General features: G+C 43.4%; 1 protein-coding gene across 1 annotated transcript in view; it reads left to right on the top strand.

Annotated features, from left to right (window-relative positions):
• Window positions 1-12,079, top strand: part of LOC124789840 (serine-rich adhesin for platelets) — a 159,023-nt gene that overhangs the window by 127,457 nt on the left and 19,487 nt on the right. The window contains exons 3-4 of the mRNA XM_047257342.1: window positions 702-768; window positions 7,495-7,566. Of these exons, the coding sequence (XP_047113298.1) occupies window positions 711-768; window positions 7,495-7,566 (130 nt within the window). The 5' untranslated portion in view covers window positions 702-710. The remainder of the gene's footprint in view (window positions 1-701; window positions 769-7,494; window positions 7,567-12,079) is intronic.

Raw genomic sequence — 12,079 nt, 5'->3', positions numbered from 1 at the left:
CGAAATTGGGTGCAACACGCCATCATCGAAACTCCTTAGTAGCCAACAAAAACGTGTAGAAACCACCATCATGGAAGGGCTCATGGACCCTGAACACGAAGTCCTTCTTACGAGTAAATAAAGAGCACAATACCTATTTACTTCTTCATCCAGACAGTCCAGCCACAGTAATTCACTTACACCACACATTAAAAAGAAAAGTTAAAAGGTGGGTGCCGCTGACACTACGATCGAAGTGCCTCATTGGTACGCAACTAGGATACGAATGGGAACTAAAGTCCAGGGAGGTATTTTAAAATCCTGCTCGTGAGCTTCCGCCCATATGCGGCGGGTTCGTTGAACTGCTGCACTAGACGCGATTTCCGATCTCTCCTCGCTATTTGGATGGTGACTTGCTCCAATGCAATACCCTGGCTGATACTGACGCAGCATTGTTGCAACGCCCTTCACATTTAGCCGGCAGGAGTGGCCGAGCGGTTCTAGGCGCTACAGTCTGGAACCGCGGGACCGCTACGGTCGCAGGTTCGAATCCTGCCTCGGGCATGGATGTGTATGATGTCCTTAGGTTAGTTAGGTTTAAGTAGTTCTAAGTCTAGGGGAGTGATGACCTCAGATGTTAAGTCCCATAGTGCTTAAAGCCATTTGAACCATTTGATGGCATCTATCAGTGATTCAAGCTACGCCTTCCTCTCTTGTTGCAGGTGTCAGGAATGGCGCCACTGAGGCTTCTGGTGTCGGTACTCGCCGCTGTCACTCTCGCCGCATCAGGTAAATAGTCTCTCTTGTTAAACACGCTGACACTATCAAATATCAGTATTTCGTGCACTAAGACGCAAAGAAACGAAATATTTAAAATATTTTAAAAAATTTAAGGTACGTTACAAAACTTTATTCTAGGTTCAAACTATGTCACGCAGAACTGAAAACTGCATTAGGCATCAGTTTTCAAAAATTACATCAGACCAATGCCGTCCACTTTGTCACATACATTAACTAAGTCGTTCCTGCAGGTTTTGCATAATGGGCACTGTGTCATCTAGGACGTAAGTCATTTCTGCTTCAATTTGTAACTTGAACTGCACCCGAATTCTTAGTCCGGTACACGATCCTCTTCAGATTCCACATAAAGTCACAGACTGGAAGGTCTGGAGACCAGTCTGACGGGTAAGTGACGTTAGCATTCCTTGGAATCACAGAATCCCTAAACAAACGTTTCACTACTGCCATACACTGTCCGGCAGGTTTCGAGATGACTCCATCCTGTGAAACAAGGTGTGCTGGATGACGAGATGTGAACATGTATCGTGTCTTGGAGTCACCAACGTTTCTGACATGTTAACCTAAGGTCCAGAAATACAGTGACAGCAGCACCTCGCAAACTCTCAGACAAGTGCTACACACTATACGGTAACTTTCGTACCCTTCAGTGGACGCTAGTCCAGTTACCGAAGTTCTGTTTACTCACGTAACAACTGAAGGGAAAGATGGCTTCATAGTGCATCCAAAGATGTTTAATGTAGTTTGTATCTCTGATTTTAGCCAACAGTTGCTTACAAATTTACAGGCGCAGAGCACAGTCATTATCTGAATTTTGTACTGAAGAAGGTACAGCTGACTGAGTGTTTTTTGAAAGCTCCAACGTCCGAGCTGCAACGCCGAGCCCGTCACATCGTAGGGCTAATACTAAAAAGCGATATGAAATGGGACGAACACAAAATCAATAGTCTGGAAGATGAATCGCAGTCTTCGAAAAAAGGGCTTTGGATAAGTGCAGTGCATCTGTAAAAGAAATATTATACAGGATGCTATTGTTACCAGTTCTAGAGTACTATTCGAGCGTTGACAGTCATTATCAAGTATGTCCGACAGGAGGCATCTTAGTAATTCCGGGACGGGTTGCTACGACCGTAGCAGCTCGTATAGCCCATACGAATATGCAGCTGAGATGCTCAGGGAACATAAACAGGAATCACTGTAAGAAAAGCGACGCTCTTCTCGCTTACCCTTCCTGGATAAGGAACTGGTATTTGAGGGAGGCTGTACGACTATCCTGCTTCCTCCATCATACATCTTGTGTAGCGATCATGAGAAAAAGATTAAACAATCTTGGGCACAAGCCAAGGCGTATGGACACTCGTTTGACACTCGTTCATAGCGCCAAAGGTCCAGGGTTGTTAGCAGTGCTGCAAAGATGGTTGGTAGTTTAATATAATAAGTGTCAGGCATCAAATCAAAAGGTCCTGGGTTCAGTCATGAGCCAGATTTCTTATATCACTTATCGCTTTCTTCAAGTGTAACAATGATTTGGTTGTGCGAAAAACGCCCATGTCCATCGTGGTTCGGAGTCCACGTTAAACTCTAGTCCCTCCTGAGACTAGGTAAGTCAAAAAAATGGTTCAAGTGGCTCTGAGCACTATGCGACTTAACTTCTGAGGTCATCACTCGCCTAGAAGTTAGAACTAATTAAACCTAACTAACCTAAGGACATCACACACATCCATGCCCGAGGCAGGATTCGAACCTGCGACCGTAGCGGTCGCTCGGTTCCAGACTGTAGCGCCTAGAACCGCACGGCCACTACGGCCGGCACTAGGTAAGTCAGTTCACAGATCCAGGGAAGGCAACAGGGTCATTTCTGGTAAAGAAATGCGCTGTTCAAACTAAATAACTGCACTGTAGGTACATCTGGAGAAGAGCTGGCTTCTGCTTAGAAAGTTATCCCGTTACAGTTGGCAGACTGTGAGTAATACTCCGTGGCGTGTTCATCGTGAATATCAGAAAGCGTCCCGGGATAGGTACATGCATGCATGGATGAATCCGGGAGTGAGGTGGAGCTACATGATGTTTGTGCAACACAGAAATGAGTTCGTTGAATGAGGTGTGAAGTAAGCTAATTCAGAACGTCTGCAACTAGCTGTTGGCCAACTACAGTCTGCCGTTTGTTATCATCTTAACAAGAACGCAATATTATAAATCTACCCGTATAAGATACAATTCCTACGTCCTGTGAGCTAAGACTGTTACTGTTAGGTATGAGAAAATTTCAACGACAGGTATTCCTTTGGTCTGGCAAGTCAAATCCTTGAAATTTGGCCAGCCCATTCCGAACTGGATAGTAGCTGTTAAAGAGGTACGCAGATCTTCTTTGCCCTCCTATGACGAATGCGATTACCTTTCAGACTTGTGGCCCTATTACTGAAGAGACTTCTCGTAAACCGCTAACGAGCTTCCGCAACGAATTTTTCACTCTGCATCGAAGGATGCACTGTTCTTGAAACTTACTGTCAAATGGCAGATGAGAATTGTGTGCTAGACCGTTTTCACTAAGTGTTCCGGCTACCTGAAGTTTCTGTACGAAAGTCATTAACGAGCTAATTTGCAACATCCGGACACGACCTCTGCGCGGGATTCTGTTTATGTATGGTCGTATCTTGCTGTCGAAAATTTTTAACTGGACGAGCCGTCGATGTTATGACAAGAAATGTTTACAAATGAAAGAATACTTTATTGTATTTTAAGCAGCTCAGCGGTTGGTCTGAATCGCAGTGCCAGTCTTGGTCCTGTTGGAGGTGGCATTCTGACTTGCTGCCACGCGGGGTAGCCGCGTGGTCTTTAGCGCGTTGTCACGGTTCGCACGGACCCCCCAATCGAAGGTTCGAGTCCTCCCTCGGCCATGTGTGTGTGTGTGTGTGTGTGTGTGTGTGTGTGTGTGTGTGTGTGTGTGTGTGTTGTCCTTAGCGTAAGTTAGATTAAGTAGTGTGTAGGCTTATGGACCGATGACCTTAGCAGTTTGGTCCCGTAAGACCGTTGGTGGAGAGGCTTACGTGCCTCAGCGATACAGATAGCCGAACTGTAGGTGCAACTACAGCGGCAGGAGTACCTGTAGGGAGGCCAGACTAGGTCGTGGCTCCTGAAGACGTGCAGCAGCCATTTCAGTAGTTGCAGGGACAACATTAGCCAATTTACCCTTGCCACATAGGTACTGCGAAAAGCCGTGGGTATGCAGCTCTATTGTACGGTTAAATTATGATGGCATTCCGGAGGTCAAATAGTTTCCCATTCGGATTGCCGAATGGCGTCTATTCAGGATGATGTCGTCATCAGGAAAAATAAAACTGGGATTCTAAGGGTCGGAGCGTTGAATGTTAGATCCCTTAAATTGGGCAGGGAAGTTGGAGGATTTAAAAAGGAAAATGGATTGGTTGTAATTAGATACAGTGCAAATTAGTTAAGTGTGGTGGTAGGAAGGACTGCTGGTCAGGTCACTACAGGTTATCAACATGAAGTTAAATAGGGATACTGAAGGAGTAGGCTTAATAATGAATAAGGAAATAGGAACCAGGGCAAGCTACCATGAACAGCACTGTGAACACAGTATCGCAGCCAATATAGGTTCGAAGCCAACACCTACCATAATCGTACAAGATTATATGCCAATTAGAACCGCAGATGATGAAGAAATTCAAAGAATGTATGATGAAATAAACGAAATTATTCAGATAGTTAAGGGAGGAGTAACTTTAATTGTGGGTGGGGACTGGAATTCGATAGTAGGAAAAGGAAGAGAAGGAAAAAATAGAGAACATGGACTGGGGAAATGGAATGAAAGACGGACCATGGACATACATCGTATAGCACCACTTACTTAGTGAAGGAGAAATTGTGTAATAATGTCAACGTAGGTATGTTGTTATTCCATATAATGCAAATCTTGGATATGATTACGTATGCTGTTATGTTAGCTACTGTATCGGTCACATATTTTGCAGATCCGAAGTTGGCAAAAGAGATTTGCTGAAACCGGTAATCTATATGACTAAATGATTTTAGCGATCTTGGCAGCTGAAAATTTATTCAGTGTTCATAATTCTACAGATCGCCTCCACGCTGACGACGTCAGAAATGTACATGAAAAAAGGAAATGTGGAAATGTTGCAAATCAACTAACCGAAAGACAGTACATACGTCTAAAAAATGAAACACAGGAAATGAGAAATGGCTACGCAGGAACGACTAGGACAAATCCTAAGCTGTGGAAACAGGCATGGCTAGGGGAAAGATAGATGCTGCCTGTAGGAAAATAAAAAAATGCTTTTAGTGCTTAAGCGCCATCCATCGACGCGACTTGCGGCATCTGTGGTGCAAGAAGTAACTGGGCACTCGTGGTATAGGCAAACGAACCGTCTACACCACTTAGATCCTCAGCAGGCGCAGCATCCATGTCATCTGACGAAATGTCGCCTTCTTGACCAGCCGTGCGTAGGAGGCAATCGTCAGAAGGGGTCCGCCGACGTCGCTTGTCGTTGAAACGAACGTTGCTTTCGAATGTGGACATCCGTATCCGAATGTGGGATGTAATCCAGCGTCGTATCACCTTCCGCTAGGAAAGCCGCAATCGGGACAATGTTCGCGTCCACGTCCATCGCGTCCTGAATGTTATGTTGCGTCTGGATTCTGTGGGACTGTTACTGCTGTTGTTGGTGTGGAGGGGGCGACATCTGCGTCGGCATCGGGGATCCTCCCTCTTCGTCCTTTGGTCCTTCTGACGTCGATGGATGTGCCCACCCGCCCGTTTCTTCCTCATCTATGGTGCGCATCGTCGTCTGAGCGTAGGTGAGGGGCAGGATTGTCGTCCCCGTCGGCGAAACCTAGTCTCCCACTGGTGTCGGCATAAGTCTACGTTGTAAGCAGCCCGATCGAACATGGCCGTCCTGCCCACATCTGGAACAGATACTCGGTTGACCGTCGTACATTATGATTGCCCGACAGCCACCGATGTTCAAATAGGACAGCACATGTTTCTTGAGCTCAAGTTTAACTTGGCGCACACCATTATAGACCTTATATGATGAAAAAGTTTGCCATTTTTCTGCAACGTGGCTGATGTCATTGCCACATGGTCAAAAGGCGTCCTTGATAACTTCCTCTGGGGCCTCGAAGGGGAGCTCAAAAACCCTTAAAGTCCTCAGGCCCATGCCTGCATGATCCACCGCCACTGCACCGATATGCCCGTCAGAATGTTTAAATCTGAGAGACTTCGCGTATTTAGACGCCACTGTCGCGCAGACCTCTGCACTGATCATTTTAGCATAAACGACGCTCGCCATTATAGAAAAATGTATTCCGACGACAGTCGACGGATCTAAACGTAGATCGTCGCGTATGAACTGTTCTATTTCATAGGCTCGAGGACGCGCGTGATCTGGTTGTAACGTAATCTGATCGTATCGTGGCGCCATGTGTGTGCCATAGTCGCACTGAACTTGGAACAAATACAACTCGCGCCGCGAGCAGGTAAACACAAGCAAGCGCTCACGGTCGCGCACGGCGGGACGCAGCGTACGTCCTCGCCCCACCGTTGCCGAAAGCAGACAGATCGTTAGGTATGACATTCCGTCGCGCTGGCCACTCAGCTACCAGGGGCGGACTCACGTACAGTGAACAAGAAGTAACGGAAACCAAGGTGAAATTCAGAGAAGAAATAAAAAGTCAGGGATAAGAAATGAAAACTTTGAGATTACCGATGACACTGTAATTTTGTCAGAGACAGCAAAAGACTTGGAACGGCAACTGAACGAAATATACAGTATCTTGAAAAGAGGTTATAGATGAAAATCCACAAAAGTGAAACAAGGGTAATGGTATATAGTGAATTAAATTAGACGCTACCGAGGGAATTAGATTAGGAAATAAGACACTAAAATTAGCAGATGGATGCTGCTATTTGGGCAGCAAAATACCTGATGATGAACTAAGTATAGACGGTACAATATGCAGACAAGCAATAGCAAAGAAAGTATTACTGAAAAAGAGGAATCTGTTAATCTCGAATATAAATTTAAGTCGTACTAAGTCTGGTCTGAAGTTATTTTTCTGGAATGTAGCCTTGTACTGAAGCGAAACGTGGAAAATAAGCGGTTCAGACCAGAAGAGCATAGAAGCTTCTGAATGGTGGTGCTATAAGAGTTAGATGGGTACATCGAATAATTAATGAGGACGTACTGAATCGAAGTGGAGAGAAAAGAAATTCATAGCACAGCTTGACGAAAAAAAAAAAACGAATAGTTTGATAGGACACACCTTGGGGCTTCAAGGAATAGTCAGTTTGGTAAAAGAGAGACGTGTGTCTATGAAAGGGGGGGGAGAGATAAAAATTGTAGAGGAGATCTAGGCATGACTACAGTAAGCAGGTTCAGGTTCTTATGGATGTAGGTTGCAGTAATTATTCAGAGATGAAGAAGCTTGCATAGGATAGACTACTGGGTGTAAGGTGGGGTGGAGGGAGAATGCTCCATCAAACTAGTCTTTGGACTGAGAACCAAACACAACAGCAACAACAACAATCTGCAACTGTGATTGTTAGAAAGGACTAGCAAGTTTGTTTTTGTTGTAACAAAAATAGTGTTAGTGACTGTTTATTTTTTTTCTCCCAGTCTAGCCAATGTGTTTTCACTTCATTTTGAAACTTAATAGTTCATATTTTGTATGTTTCAGTTCCCATCAACAAGGATGAGAACACGTTTGGGTACGGTGTACAGAATACAACGTACGACAATGAACAAAGCGGTAAGTAAATATGACTTACTGTCAGAATATGACTGCCGTTATTTAGCATCCTGCACGTGTACATTCCTAAACAATCTACCAGAGAAAGTGATGTAATCAATCTGACGTATGTCTAGTAATAAACCGATGCATCAAGCCCCAATATCTAAAATAAACAATAAGAGCGAAATTAGGACTGTATCTCCCGGCTGTCTCTTCCACAGGTTTTCGTTGTTAAACACAGAGTAAGGAAGCAGGAACGTTGCTGAAAACAACTCTGCACCCGCTAGAAGCGATTTGTTGACTAGGTTATCGAACAGTAACTCAAATTTCACTCTTGTCAAACACGAGGCCAATCATAACTGATTCGCCATTCCACTTGTGAACTAGAAGAAAGGCATTACGCATTGCGGTATTTTCAAGATATGATTTAAAACAGCAGTTCCTCTTTCGATTTTTACGACGAATTTATTGTGCCTTCTTCTGCCCACATTTATTTTTTTTTCATTAGGTCATTGTCAGATAGCTGAGTCATTCGCTATCTTTCGTGCTGCTACCATAGCTTTCCTCTATACCTTCATGTAGCTTTTTTCACCTACTTTTAGAGCTGCGTTTTATTTTGCTGCAGTATTAATCTTTCTGTATTAAGATTTCTATATCTTTATACTTGGTACATTAATCCTTAATTTTTATTTTCTTCACTGAGAATTTAACATCAAAACAGTATTTATAATTACAGAAAAACAAAATTTTTGCTGATATTACTCTGAGACACCTTTTCTCTATGTTATTTTTTGTAGGATTGTAACTGGAACACAAGATACTAATAAAAGCCACGTATTGTATGCTAATATTTTACTGCAAACTTCTCTCGGTTTCTTAGATTCTGTGATTTAGTTGCATATTTGGAAGCTACTTTTGTTTGCGTTATTATTTTTGGGAAGTATATCCAAATCAACCGTAAGCAGTACGAGCGGCATTCTCTCTAATGCGCTTTATGCAAGTGGGGTGGAAGGCATGCTCCGTAATGCATCCTACCTTACAAAAACATAACTCCATGAAGTCGCTTTTTGTTTAGTGGCAACGCAAATTTCTTAGAACTCTTGTTTCGGTTTTACATTATAAGGAATTTCTCAATCGAATCACCGTTTTTGCTCTGCCTCCTCACGGAATTTTTGCATATCTTCCCGAAATTTGCTAGGAAATACAAGTTTTCTCAGTAATTAAGTAGATGTGTGGTTATCCCTTTGAAGAATTTGTTCTCTATGAGCAGCGGAAGTCAGTAGTTTTTACCGTAGCTCGTTTTCTACAAAAACCGTCAAAAACTAATGTTCAAGAAGAACATTCCTCAAATGAAGCACGAATGACTGCGGCACTAAGGTAGAAAGGTTTCTTCATAGATAGAAAGTAACAGATTACTCACGTCAGTAGTATTGTGACTGAACGAAACGATGCTGCTTTATATCGCTGAGTTACCTGAAAGAAGAAAAGCAACTGAATTATTGATCAGCTTCTCGTGGTCTGGGTTCACAGTCATGTAGATTTTTTAAAGGACGTCATATTCGCCGTTGACTGTAGAAATTGCAATAGCGAAATAAATAAGTCAGTGGCGAATGTAATGTCCTTTTTAAAAAAGCGAAATTATTCCCCAGCCAAGCATTATTAACCGCTTGACAGTGGCATAAGAGCTGAAATTGGTCAACAGCAAATACAGAATATAGCAAGCACCGTCTGGGGCGGAATCATTTCGTCCTTCTCAAAATATGTGTGAGAAAGTAAAAACTGAAACACAAAGGAATACAGTGGTGTTAAATGCTGAGTTTCAAATGCCGTAATAAATAGAAGACGCCTGAGAGTGAAAGATTTTCGTGTACATTTTAGCCACTTTCCAGACCGTCAAGCTATTTTAGTGACGACTTCAACTTATAAAAATTAATCTTTTATGTGCCTTGAATCTCGTTGTCGTTAGTTTCGACAGAAGTAAGCGAGGGGAAAGGGATTCGAGGACACTAAAATGTAAGCCATAGTTTGCTGTAGTTTCTGCAATGTTTCGGGGGGGGGGGGGGGGAGGGGAGGGGAAAGAGGAAGTGGCTTCTCCCCGGTGGCGGTGTTGTTTACGTGAGCGGCGGCCGCTTGACACATCGATCGACCAGGTGCCGCCGTTGACTCAAAACGACCCTGGAGCCTTCGCGTTATGTAGGATCGATAAGACCTCCCCGAATTACCAGAGGCAAACAAAGTCAGCAAAAACAGCTGCGATATTTTCCTTGGCCACTGACGGAAGCTGCCACTCGGACGATGAGGAACATAATGAGTATATTAGTCTTGTTGTTCATGCCAGTGTCTTACAACTGCCATACCAAATGTCGAGGATAGTATAAAACCTGAAAAATTATACGATGCCATGTCCCATGTTTCAGCAAGTGGTTTACAGCGAGGACCCACAGGGCGCTTAAAACTCAGACTCCAAACCGGGAAGTCCTACGATGTCTAGAGCCCACGTTTAAACAGCTACAGGTTGTACTGTGTATAAAGATCGTTCATCCTACGGTTGGCATTGGTCGGGGTTCTATCGACCCGGAAAACACTCGAGGAAGTTTTAATTTCACTGGCCCCTCTAGATATTCGCGCGGCGTAAGACCTAACGGCGACAACAGGAAAAATAAGTGTCGAACCCGAGAAGGTGAGGTAAAAAATCACTGCGTCTACAACGAGCCACGATAACCCTTAAGTATAACATTAAATGTCAAATGCCTTTAAGCATCATCTCCACACCCTGTAAGGACATAAAGAAAGGGCTATGTACCCTATGTTGACGCGTTCTGATAAGCCTTATAGCAAACGAATGTCCAACTAAAATTTTTGTCTACATATTGATGAAACGGGCAAAGTTTCACCTGTTCCTGGTATAAGAATTTGTTTACACGAGTTTTGTACGTTTCGAAACCTATTAATAGAACTGAAACTGCTTCCTAGAGAGCGCACAAATTTAACGTCTTGACTTACGTGTTTGCCGATGTCAGCACCTCATATGACTACTGTGATAACAAACAATGTGGGAAAAATACAGAAACACACTCACAATGTGATTTTGTAGCGAGCGGAAGGAAGATCAGGCTTTAACGTCCCGTCGATGAAGACAGCATTAGAGACAAGCTGTAACGGGAGATGGATGGGCTGGGAATTTTTTGTAATGTATTCAAAGGAACTTCCCACTCGAACTCCGCAGTATACCAAAAACTGCCCTCACCGCCAGTATCTGAATTTCGCAACAAGCAGCAACCTGCGATTTTCTTATGGCCACTCCCTGTAACAGGCTTGTAGCAATGTTGAGCTAAAGATCACTATTTTGTTTTCATTACGAAACTTTACAAAATATATACTACTATCTTGAACATTGCGACAAGGATGACTAAAATGTGTTCTAAAAAAAGAAAGTACACTGCCTGACGAAAAAGTGAAGCACGCAGAAGGGGAGGACGAAACAAAACTTTACGAACAGAGGAGGTATGTGATGCAATTTCAATGATTGCAATATCGAGTAAAATTTAGAAAGAAATTGCTAGTGAGCTCACTTATCAATACCACGCTACACCTGGATGCATTCACTAATTCGGTTTGGAAGGTTGCCATGAAGCTACTGTATCCTCTTTCCTGGCAAACTCGCCCAAAACTTTTGTAATTGTTCCTTGATATCCTGGGCACTGGGACAGGGAAGGATCTGACGTCCGAGCTGGTCCCACACATGTTGTATTGGAGAGAGATCTTGGGATCTTAGTGGCCATAGGGTACCTCACGATCACGCATTCACTATACAGAGACGCGTGCCCAATGTGACTGAGCATTGTCTTGTTGAAAAATTGCACCACGATACTGTCAGCCGGCCGGTGTGGCCGAGTGGTTCTAGGCGCTAAGAAATGAAAGAGGAAGCCGCCTGGTAGAATTTTGCACAGAGCATAACTTAATCATAGCTAACACTTGGTTCAAGAACCATGAAAAAAGGTTGTATACATGGAAGAACCCTGTAGATACTAAAAGGTATCAGATAGATTATATAATGGTAAGACAGAGATTTAGGAACCAGGTTTTAAATTGTAAGACATTTCCAGGAGCAGATGTGGACTCTGACCACAATCTATTGGTTATGAACTGTAGATTAAAACTGAAGTAACTGCAAAAAGGTGGGAATTTAAGGAGATGGCACCTGGATAAACTGAAAGAACCAGAGGTTGTACAGTGTTTCAGGGAGAGCATAAGGGAACAATTGGCAGGAATGGGGGAAAGAAATACAGTAGAAGAAGAATGGGTAGCTTTGAGGAATGAAATAGTGAAGGCAGCAGAGGATCAAGTAGGTAAAAAGACGAGGGCTAGTAGAAATCCTTGGGTAACAGAAGAGATACTGAATTTAATTGATGAAAGGAGAAAATACAAAAATGCAGCAAGTGAAGCAGGCAAAAAGGAATACAAACGTCTCAAAAATGAGATCGACAGGAAGGGCAGAATGGCTAAGCAGGGATGGCTGGAGGACAAATGT

The sequence above is a fragment of the Schistocerca piceifrons genome, chromosome 1 (assembly GCF_021461385.2).
Source record: "Schistocerca piceifrons isolate TAMUIC-IGC-003096 chromosome 1, iqSchPice1.1, whole genome shotgun sequence".
Classification (NCBI taxonomy): Eukaryota; Metazoa; Arthropoda; class Insecta; order Orthoptera; family Acrididae; genus Schistocerca; species Schistocerca piceifrons.
Note: the sequence above shows the minus strand (reverse complement) of the source record. Positions and strands in the feature narration are given on the sequence as shown.